The sequence below is a fragment of the Labrus bergylta genome, chromosome 12, assembly GCF_963930695.1.
Source record: "Labrus bergylta chromosome 12, fLabBer1.1, whole genome shotgun sequence".
In the NCBI taxonomy this organism is placed as follows: Eukaryota; Metazoa; Chordata; class Actinopteri; order Labriformes; family Labridae; genus Labrus; species Labrus bergylta.
The window spans coordinates 12,119,202-12,130,703 of record NC_089206.1 but is presented as its reverse complement, the minus strand read 5'-3'; the positions used below and the strand labels follow the sequence as shown (position 1 = coordinate 12,130,703).

The following is an 11,502-nucleotide window of genomic DNA, read 5'->3' as shown; positions in this document are numbered from 1 at the left end:
GTTTCTGAGCTCACCAGTTTGTAAAAACGTTACCCTGGCTTGCAGATGCATTTCCGTCACTTGGTGGACACTTTTTCCATCAGTGCACAAAGTAAATAATGGACCAGCCTTAAGCCATTGACTAGTATAGTTTTTGGACATGGTTCATATCAACAACCATGCTTGCTCTTTGATCCGGTCATTGGGCATAGCATTTAGCTTATTTAATTTAGACCTCTTTACAATTTAGAACATCTTCACAAACGGTACAGGAGGTGAATTATTCAACAACATTTCCGTTTTGATGTTATGAAGGATAAAAGTTTTTCGCAATAAGTCGCTTAGCAGACATGATTGACAGGTGCGTACAATGTAACGGTTTGTAAAGGGGCTTAAAACCCGCCTCAGCTCCAGCTCTTAGCCTATATGCGTTGACTGAATGTTAGGGTGAGACAGCATTTCCAGCATGGCAACCTCCATCGATGGGACTCCAAAGCCCCCTGCAGTAACAGATGGGTGACATCACTTTGGCATCATCCTTTAAAGTTTAGAGTGCACGGTATTATTCTAACATTTGGTTGTTGATTTTTTGCTAAGTAGCCTACCGTACAATTTTTATGTAAAACTTCCTGAACAGATATGAAGCCAATGTAGCCTATATTGAAAAGTTTCAATCCACTGAAATTTTAGATGCTTTGTGAGGCTACACATTGGCACAGCTTTTATCTGACTTAAATTTGCTGAATGCATTAAGTAAACACTAAACATGCCAATATTAAGATGCTACCAATTTGCACTTGCTAGCAGGAAAACACTTGGTACCATGTTTTATGTATATTACTGAAATAGTAATTAAAAAAAGAAAGAAGTGTAAAGAAGTACATTTAGAACATTTCAGACAAAGGCTAAGTGAACAACCATGCTAGTAGCACTGTACTGTTTTGAGTTATCGGACTGTTAATATCAAAAAGCTTACACACAAACAATGTCAACAGTAAAATGCTGATTTTAGGTAGGTACTATATATTTACTATGTAGCTTATAAAGTAACATTTTCTGATTTGCCCTTGACGTCAAACTCAGCTAGCTGTGCAGATAAATGGACAAAAACTAAGTGTTAACCATGTGATGGAGCTCAATGACTGTAAAAAAAATAAACATAAAATGTCATTTTAAGTTAAACATGAATGACTGAATAAATTGAGAGCCAAATCAACGCGGTTAATAAACCAGACCTAAATCCACCAGTTTGATAACTTTAATTCCATAAAAAGAAATACATTTCTTATCTCATAATAAATTAAATAAAAAATAAAATATCAAATAAATCTTTCAAGTTCCTCTTAAACAATTCCTGACTTATTCAGGGAGAATGTAGATATTAACCAAATATTGTGAAGCCACATTCAGTATCACATATTACATGAAGATAGTTTACTGTATGTGCCTGCACTGTAAATTAAAAAAAAAAAGCACAGCATACAATTATACATTAGAGTAAAATTTAAGGTACAATACAGTAAATTATTATAAAACCTTTAAAATAGGCCTCTTCATACACATAAGGTATAACATAAAACAGATTTAAAAAAAAGTTACTTTCCCAAGGATAAACAGTCTCTAAGGCTCCTCTAAACTGGAACTATCGCACCATTCTTCACATCAGCTGAGATGTAAAAAAAAGAATATGCATCTTATTTCCAGAGGCAGTACGACAAAGCTTTATAAAAACAATGTGTACTGTAGGAGCAAATAGAGATGACTCCATTACCGTCTATTCATAAGCAATACTTGCCGAGGACAAACCATATGCATGCCGAACATGCTTTTACATACTTTAGGGTGAAACAGCTATACTGCAGAGAAAAACTCAACTTTAAATCAATGGCCTTACGTGGTGTAAAAGCAAGAGAATCATTCATCACTGAAAACTGAAAGGCATTTCATCCTTGATTAGGGGAAGGATGTGATTTGCTTAAGGACGTGTCAGTGATGGACAACAAATCATAAGTCATTTTGGTGTAATGCCACACGTAGAGTCCCAGATGTACACAGTGAAATGAAATGTGAAAAAGTGAGAGTGAAGGCTGAACTTAAAAAGCAACAACAAAAAAAACTTAAGTGTTTTATGTGCAAATGCAGGATAAAAAAGAAATGGTGTGCAGACTGTGAAAATTAAAATATCATCTTTGGAAACATATGGCTGAGTCATCAAGCCAGAGTCAAAAATCCAAGTGACTCATATCTTAACGCTGGACTCTGTTGAACCATTAAAAGACACTTTAAACCAAAACGAGAAGAGTGTCCTCAATTATTAACAAATTAAGATGCAAGGGGCCTTAAAATTAAGCTAATTATACTTGGCAAGTAGCAGATTCTGTCTATTTGGAGGCCCTGTCCCCTCTCGAGGGTAGGCAGTGAGAAGGAGAGTCTGGAAATAAGGGCAGTGATCCAAGTCCTGGCTGAAATAACTCTAAGACGCCCAATGTGGCTTGAACCTTGAGTCCATCAACACCCTGTGTGCAGTCTGTGTTGAGTGCATGTGTGTATCTTGAGCACAACAAAAAGAAAAATACAATTGGAGAAATGTTCTTTCAAAAGGAAACATAAAGCTCATGAAAGTAAAAGAGTGGATGTGTCCATATTGTGTGTGCAGCATAAGACTCTCTTCACAGCTGAGGCATGTGTGTTGGCAACCTGGCTCAGTCTGAAGCTATGACTCCGCTGTTATATAACCTGCATGTGGCTTTGCCTCGGGAGTCTGAAGAGGTGGATGAGGGATGGGGGGGATGGGGGGGGGGGTGCCCTAAAGCCAGTACCTCCTTTTGAAACGCATCATGTGAACACAGTGACTAAAACTGGCAATCATGAACACATGCACTTGTAACTTTGTGAGTGAGAGATGCTTTCAGGCGTCTGTTCCTGGATGCCCCGCGTGCTGGACATGAGTGTGAAGGTCTGTGTGAGAGGTACAATGTGACAAACTTAACCGTGCATGAAGGATATGTGTGTGCAATGTGAGGTCCCAGCAGTGCTGTGTTTAAAGCTCGTGTTTGTGTGTCTTTGTGCTCACAGGGCAATTGTGTTGGTCCTGCGCTCAGGATAGCAGAACAGCGAGTTCGAGGGGTTGTCATAGTCGTTGGGCAGCCCGTTGTCTGCTGCCAGAGGATTCCTGCTAATGACCAAGTCCAGGCTGTCTCCTGCCTCTATAATTAGAGGTACAGTCAGACAACAGTCCAAGTCCCTGGTCCGCACACGGTTCACCTTGAAGATCAGAATTCATGAAGTTTAACATTCAACAGGTTTTGAAAATAACCAGATATAAGTGAAAATCATCAACTGCACTGGCCTGACACAGTTTAGAAAATAAAGCAAAAAAGCATAAAAAAGCATAAAGGCAAGACATGCAATATTGTAACAAGTTGAAAAAAAAATGTTCTTAATATACACTTTTTTTAGGTTAACATTATAAATGTGCTAACTAAATTGTTTGTAGTTGGCTTAAGTTTCTACTAGTAATTTAGCACAGCAACAAACAACTTGGCTAACGTTAAACGATTTCTTGTCACTGAAATAAGTTAAGCTAAGCTAACCACTGCCCAACTGTAACTCCATACTGAACAAAACATGTGTGGTGTCAATATTTTTTATGAAACTGCAAGAAAGCAAGTAGCCTAAACACAGGCCATTTCTCAATAAGAGCCTGGTAGTGGTTAGCCTGTCTTAATGACCATTTTTCTTTGCTTCCAGTCTAAGCATATCAACTTTTCAACCAGCTCATGACATTACACGACAAGCAAGTTCTTAAAAATGTTTAATTTCTTGCAATGTTTTTTTTTTTTTTTAATGTGTTGAAACAAAATGTACCTGAAGAATGCGGTCGAAAGGTTTCAGCCCCGCCTGGTCAGCAGGACCATCCGGTCGGATCATGTTGACATAAACTCCTTTTTCCAGTAGCCCATCAGATACACTGAAACCAAAGTCATGGCTGTCGTGGTCCTTCCTCAGAGTTACCTACAAATGAAGTTATACAGCACAGAACATCGTCAGAAACATCTACAGAGGTTTGGGCTGATGTAAAAAATCCTTATAGCAGAGGGCTTGATATTCAACTCTTCAGTGAAAAACCAAACTCATAGAAACCTTTTTATAGAACAACTTTGATTCAGCCTTCTACCTCTACAGTTTCTCCAGGGTGTCAGTCAAATCAGACAAATAACTTAGGTTAGTAGTTATCTCAATGAAGTAAACAAAAGGGGGGTGTCCTCTGTATACACTAAACAGGTTTTCATGGCCACAAAAACCTCTGATTCATTCGTTTCTCTGAGGGTCTTGTTTGTCACCAATAAAATGTTGTTGTATTGCATACAATGATAATGAAGTGTCTTATGTCTTATCAGACTGATAAACATTGTATCTATATTCTATTTATAGATCCTCTAAATTCCATTGTCACAAGAATTACATTTAAATGCCTAAAATTTAATTTTGACATTAATTCATAATTGCGACTATGGAAATATACTGTACCTTTAAGATACAAACTAACAACCACAGTTCTTAAATGTTAGCACATAAAAAAACATACTGTGCCACGCCCCTTTTACCATATTGGGAATGCAGCCACTTTGGCTCCGAAGGGAGCAAAAACATTAGCACCTTAGCACTACTGTGCTACCACAGGCTACGGCATATCGTGGGCGTGCTACAGAAGTTAATAGGCGTGCAACATGAGCTGCAGGGCTTTCCACAACGAGCCAATGGGCTTAGATCAGTGATATCACACTGACAAGACGTCACACTGGCAACATTTTTTTGAGGGGGGCTAGAATCGAGTGTTACATGCAGCTAACAGGAGGACGTAGGAGAAGCTGCATTTCCGCAGACTTTGAATTTTTGCACATAGATGTGCCTAAACATGCACAAAACACACTAAAGAGCATATAAAACCAGAAAAAGTATAATATGACCCATTTAACTACTCAATTTGAAACGTACATTTAAAAATAAAAAGGTACACAAGTTAGAAATGAATGTTGATATGAAGAATTAAAATTTTTACAAGTTAGAAGTTAATGGTGGATATCTTCTTAAGTCTCAACTTGTAAAATTTACTCTGCTTCCAACTAGCCCAAAGTCCATTTTCTGATTAAACGCTGAAAGAGTTTGTCATACCCCGCTTCCCTAATGAAACATCTACATACATGAGCGACTCCAAACAAGACGTCTCAGGGAGCATACTGGTGCAGTCTGGGGTCACAGCGTGTGTCGCTTCAGAGGTAATGTTTAATGAGGGTTGTGTGTTTACACACAATGCAAGTCCGGACTGGCCAGGTTATCCACTGGGCCCTGTTATGCCGTACAGACAGCCACGATGAGTCAAGTCAAGGAGTCATGGAGGCATAAACCTAATGATGGACAGATTCCCTCAGGATGATTGTTTGTACGATGATTTCAAGCTGTGAGAGCAGCGGACTTATAAATGACCACATTTAGCCCCAAGTGTCCAGTAGTGCTTTGGATAACAGCTTGCAAATTAAAATGGAAACTCAAAGTATGAGCAGAATACAAAAGAAGAGGAGAAAGTGTGTGTTATAACACATCTTTGTATTTAGAAGTGAAGTACCCTTTAAATCACTACATACTTGAGAATTATCCTTTAAAAGGAGTGGAAAAGGGCTAAATTGGGTAAAATATAAACTTATTTTTTATTTGGCAAACGTTAAAATTTAGGATTTTTTTATACATTCAAATAATAATGTTTAGTGTATTTTGTTAACATTATTATCATTGCCAGATACCAGAGTATTAACCTTGGCAAGAAAGGCAGTGTTTATCTTTACAGCTGCTTCTCTGCATGATTAGGATTTTTTGTGCCATCATATAATCATAGTTGACAGGAATCTTAACTTTTTATTGGTTTAACAAAGTGCCATGTGTACTATAGCTACTTTAAAAGGACACATGGGGTCCTCAGTTTGAAGGCGTCATTTGGCTCTAGGAAAGTTTGGAAATCAGCGCAAATCTAAAACTTGTGATATATTTGCTCTGGCAGATACATCTGATATCCCTCCCATTCTAAGACATTTGCATCCGGCCTGATTCAGTCACAACCATTTGTCTAACATAAGGGAAGTTTACACGCTGTTGAGGCTTTTTCCTAAACAACCAAGAGAGCTGCCGCTGATGTGAAACTTTCTAAATCTGCTTTTATGCATGTACTTAATGATTTGCCCGGGTCTTCATGCTACTTATAAATTATAAGTGTTGACAGCAAAATCATGTCACACGCAACATATGTGCATTTTGTTGTATCCACAGCAACATTCATTCAGGTGGAGTAGCCTAACAGACCATTCTGCTCTCATACATGTCTGATTTGATATTTCTCAGCACTGTCTTGTTAGATTTCTCATGTAATGGAATTTTTTAGCCAAGCGGGCGGCCCGGGTTAGAATCCAACCTGTGGCACTTTTTTGATATCCTTTATCATGTCCTGCATGTCATTCCCCACTATATATCTCTCCCTGATTTCTGACTTTATCCACTGTCCTGTCTCAAAATAAAGTCAGAAAAAAAGTCCAGAAATAAACCTAAAAAGGAAAAACTACCTTATGCAGTGCCAGGGTGGTAGAGGCCGACATGTCAGATGGGTCCCCTTTGCCCAGTGATGGTGCATTTCTGGCTCGGGTGGACATGTTCGGGGTGCCCTTGTTCTTACACTCCCTGAGGGTTCCCTCCCTCTTTATGGGACTAATGTCAGACTGAAACATCGAGTCGTCGTTGGTCTTGGTCTCCTCTAGGTACAGACTAAGAGCGCTACCTGTCATGGATGCCTGAAAGAGACCCCGAAAAAAAAAAAATTATTAGACATTTTGTATAAGAAAATAGACACACATATAACCTATTATGAAGTGCACACAGAGACTGATTATGGAAAAGCCTTCCCGGGTCAGTATAGCAGCAGTACGGCAGCAGGTGCACGGCCTGTCTTGTCAGATTTAATAACAGATTACACTCAGATTATCATAATGCTTCATCTGGCATGTTCACTTAGCCCTACACCAGTCTATGAATAGATGGAGAGGACAAATCAGATGGAGTAGGAGGAGGAGGGAGGAGGAAACAAGAGCAGGAAGCGGTTAGGGGGTGGAGGTGTCAGGTGAGGCCTACCTCCAGCTCCCTGAGAATCTCAGACTGGCCGCAGGTCTCGAGGTCCTGCAGAGCCTGGGACCAGAAGCTGTCATCCTGGTTCAGGGTGCCATGGCAACGAGGTGGGCTGACGAATCTATGACAACGCAGGAACCAGAACATGAGAGCAGCCCTGCGATCCTGCCGCCGTTGCAGCATGGGAAATGCAGTTGTTTTTGTTTTTTTGTTCTGGGTGCTGGAAAATCCTCATTCGAAAGTCTCTCAGGACCTCATTGAGGATGTTATTGTTAAATTCCCTTGTGGCAGTTCAAATGCCGAGGAGTCCGCTAGATTAGACAGAGCCTTTAAAAGAGTTCAATTTTATAAAAGTAAGGTCACCCAAAAAAAGAGCAGGAAATTGAACTCATGTAACACAAAAAGAAAAAAAAAAAAAAAAGTGTGACGAGACAGATAAGGCTGATGTATCCTTGGGCTCTTTAGATGCTTTCACAGGAAAGGCTTTTTTGTTTGTTGTGGAAAAGGGGGTGACACAAAAAAAGATGCATCTATGTGAAACACCAAAGAGCTTGTGGGCAGTTAGTAAAGCAGATGAGAGAGAGAATACCTGAGAAAGAAGAGAAAAGGACAGTTTGGAAAAGCACAAAACAGGGAAGCATACAACACAAAATGGAGAGAAAACAATTCACAGACTGTGCAGTTTGTATTTTTAATGAACCCAAAGAGGGAAAATAACTAAAGTTCTTATTTTCAGAGGTGGAAGAAGTATGCAGATACTTTAACTTGAGTAAAAGTACTATTGTTAAAATTTAGAAATAGAGCATTGTATTCAAAAGTACTCAAGAACAGACGGCAACCTAAAAGACTGTGTGAGTATCTTGTCCCAATGTAGCCCGTATATGACAGCATGTATTAGTTCTGCACAGATGTATTCATGTTTTGAACTTTATTCTAGGTTTTTTTGTAGACTTTTGAAAACATTTTGTAATCTATTTTCCTTGTTTGTCCTCAAAAGGTACATAATCCTTAAAAAAACAATGTCAGGGGTCCAAAACATCTAAAAGGTTAAAGGTTTAGTCCTTAAAAAAAAAATATATATATATTTATCTTATGTGTTGTTGGTGTAAAATATTTATTCTTACAGTTTAGTGACGTGGAATTATAAAGTGATAACAAAATGGAATACTCTTGTCATTTACCCTAAAGGGTTAATTTAAAAACTGTTTAAAGAAAGGACTGACTTTCCACCTTTGAATGTGATTTACATTTAAAAAAAAATAGTTTTATTATGAAATACAAAAGACTTGCAGCTGCACAGAAATGAAACAAGAAGCAGAGTAGATGATGTAGATTTCTGGACAGTGGGCTTACCCGGGTATCTTGTCCCACTCATCCTCAGTAAACCTCCCATCATACAGTGACGTGTGGTGGAGCAGGCCTGCAGAGCTAGAGCTGGTTTGGCTCCTGTGCTGTGTGCGCCGCCAGTCACTTGGATTGAGCAGTATATCTGATGCTTTGTGAAGATATGTTCCTGGAAAAAAAGGGGGGAAATCAACTGACCTCATTAGTACAAGGAAGGAAAATGGGGTAGTTTTCAGACAGCCAGCATCCTGGATTTAACCCACCTTGGCTGCCGTAGCCTGCATCAAACCCTGAGCTATCCCAGGAGCTCATTGCAGAGTCTATACTGGGCACAGTGGCAGAGTAGATCTCTGAGTGTTTACTGGTCTTCTGGAAGTCTGTCAGATCATCCTCTGTGTCGCTTAAAAACGCAGCTTCTCTTTCTGCCAGATGCCGTCTATCAGAACCTGGGAATGAGCAGTGAGATAAAGCTACATCAACAGGGAGAAGAAATGCACTCAGTCATCCGAAAGTGCAAAATTTAAACACTGAATCAATGTCTTTATGCCTGAAATTCATGTCTTTTTAGGCAGGCTTCTTTTACATTTCTACAAATACATTTTTTTTTTTTTTTTTAAATCACAGTAATGCATTGGAATGGATTACCAAGAAGAGATAAAATGTAAAAAAAAAGTTATACAGAATAAATGTTGGTACAAAACCCACTGGAACAAAATGTCTCCCACTCATGGGAAAGAATGCTGCAGGGCCATGAAACACATATTTCATATTTAGATGTGAAGAAGTGAAAGTGATTGTGAGTGGCGTGATGTTATCTTGACGCCTATCTTTTTGCTGACTAAGTGTAGCTTGCAGTGATTTCTGCAATGCATTCATAAGCGGTTCTTTCTTTTCAAACTGTTATGAGAGGTTAAAAACAAAAGAACAATAAGTTGCCAAAAGAAAAAACGTACGGTCAGCTTGTTTTTTTATCTTAAGGGTGACCGACTCCCCCGCCATCTGCAGGAGGTGGATGGCCTCACTCAGTGGTTTTCCTTTCAGACTGACCCCATTGATGGCCAGGACTCGGTCTCCAATGTGGATGGCCCCGGTCCTGCGGGGTTAGGAGAGCAGAGGAGACAGAGTTACCACATTACACCAGCCAGTACCGACATGCTGGCTTGGAGAACTGTCAGGCTGCCAGAGCGCCAACTGAGACGGAAAACAAAGAGGCTTTTTGTTACAGAAAAAGACGAGACAGCCATTGTCAACTGTGCTGTTTATTTTAAAAGGGGAAAAAAAAAAAAAAAAAAGTTTCCAAAGAAAGGAACTACAGATTTCACCCTTAACCAAATGTACATGCCACCACCTTCTTGAATAACTACCCTGACCCCTGAGTGTCACCCCACTCCCCTCACCTCTCTGCCAGGCCTTTCTTTGTGAGACCAGAGATGACGATGGGGTCAAAGGGCTCCTCTGTGCCTGAAATGGTGATGCCCAGGGGTCCGTTATACCTCTTCAGCTCCACTGTGTAGATTATAGAGCCTGACATCTCCAACTCATCTACACAAAAGGAAACAACACATAAGATTATACTGACAGTTTGAACCCTGTGAAGACGACAAAAAAAAAAAAAAAAAAAAAACATGAAACGGTCTGAGCAACAATTATCTCCTTTTCATTTTATTCTTACTGTACTTATTCTGAATATTTTGAGGCCAGTTTCTAGTGATGAGAGGTATAAACATTCATTGTGCACGTTAAAATAGCAACACAGTTATCAAGAAAATAAAAAATAAACTACAAGCAAATGTACTGCACTCTAAATATAAAACACACTTAAAAACAAGAAGTATTACATTTGAAATGTTCTTCTTTAGAAAAAAGGCTGATGTGAGACTATTAATAATTAAGAAGTACTCACAGGCTTAAAACTTTTATGCAAAACTGTTTTTTTTTTTTATATCTGCATAAACGATGCCAGTGGTTCTCAGTGGTTTTCAACTGGCGGGTCGGGACCCGAAGGTGGGTACCAGAGGCATTTTCAATGTGTCGGAAATGTGTGTCTGGACAAAAAAAACGTGTTTCAAAAAGTCATTAAGCGCTTTAAGACTTGTTTGTTTGTTCCGTCTCTGTTCTGTCTTATGTTCTGTAGCGTCTGAGGTTCAAACATGCGCAATTTTCTGATTGGTTAAAAAAAACATCAGAAATTTGGGTCACGATTCTTCATGAAGTAGTTGCTGGTGGGTCCTGAGACTATGATTATATAGATCAAATTTATTGAAAATTTTGAAATCTCATTTGTTGATAAAGTTAATCTTCATAACACATGTGTTGCTGGAGCTTTTTCACCTCTTGGGTCCTGAGACTATACCAGTTCAGAACCACTTCACTATTGTGTACAGTGTTGAGCTGTAACCATTATTAAAGTCAATTCACAGAAAAATGCCAACACTACATAGCTTCAAGTTTTGCTGTACGGATTTCATTTATATCTTAACTTTTATTTATATTTAAAGGTTTGACAAAACAAGACTTTTGAATCTGTCTGCATGTATTTTTTTTACATTGTTATGGACCTCATGATAAGCAGGTTGATTGGAGGGACTAAAACTGGTCCCAAGATAAACCTGAGGGGATATGAGATAAAAGAGAAGTGATGAAAAAAAATAAATGAAAAAAAAAGCTCAGCTGAACAAATCAGAGTCTATTTTTTAGTAGTTATGTTCCATTTCTTCCCTTTTATTTCTGAAAAAGACATAATTTTACATCTTAAAGCCCTGGGCAGCGATCTGAAGGAATCATGTGAGAAGATTCAAAGGGGGAAAAAAAGGAAAGAAAATCACTCTTTGGTTGAACTGCCATTAACCAGGAGAGATTTACAGAAATGGTAACAATAAGAAACTTAGATTAAGCAACAACAACAAAAAGAACTGTTTGTTGATTGTGAGGATTTTCAAGTTCATCTTGTTTTTAACAAAAGATAAACTAGTATCCTGAGGTGTCAAATAAATGCAGGGGAAAAGAAATAAA

General features: G+C 38.8%; 1 protein-coding gene across 5 annotated transcripts in view; it reads right to left on the bottom strand.

The window, feature by feature from the left end:
- Positions 1–1,219: 1,219 nt before the first annotated feature.
- LOC109981017 (glutamate receptor-interacting protein 2) overlaps positions 1,220–11,502 on the bottom strand; it is a 34,092-nt gene continuing 23,809 nt past the window's right edge. For 4 of the 5 annotated variants that reach the window (XM_020629632.3, XM_020629633.3, XM_020629634.3 and 1 more), the window contains exons 17-24: positions 9,888–10,032; positions 9,444–9,583; positions 8,754–8,936; positions 8,500–8,659; positions 7,153–7,267; positions 6,591–6,815; positions 3,847–3,993; positions 1,220–3,243 (exon numbers count right to left, since the gene is read on the bottom strand). In XM_020629632.3, coding sequence (XP_020485288.1) covers positions 3,049–3,243; positions 3,847–3,993; positions 6,591–6,815; positions 7,153–7,267; positions 8,500–8,659; positions 8,754–8,936; positions 9,444–9,583; positions 9,888–10,032 — 1,310 coding nt within the window. In that variant the 3' untranslated portion in view covers positions 1,220–3,048. Of the gene's footprint in view, positions 3,244–3,846; positions 3,994–6,590; positions 6,816–7,152; positions 7,268–7,335; positions 7,736–8,499; positions 8,660–8,753; positions 8,937–9,443; positions 9,584–9,887; positions 10,033–11,502 lie in introns of those variants that run through there. The other variant, XM_020629635.3, reaches the window with a different exon arrangement.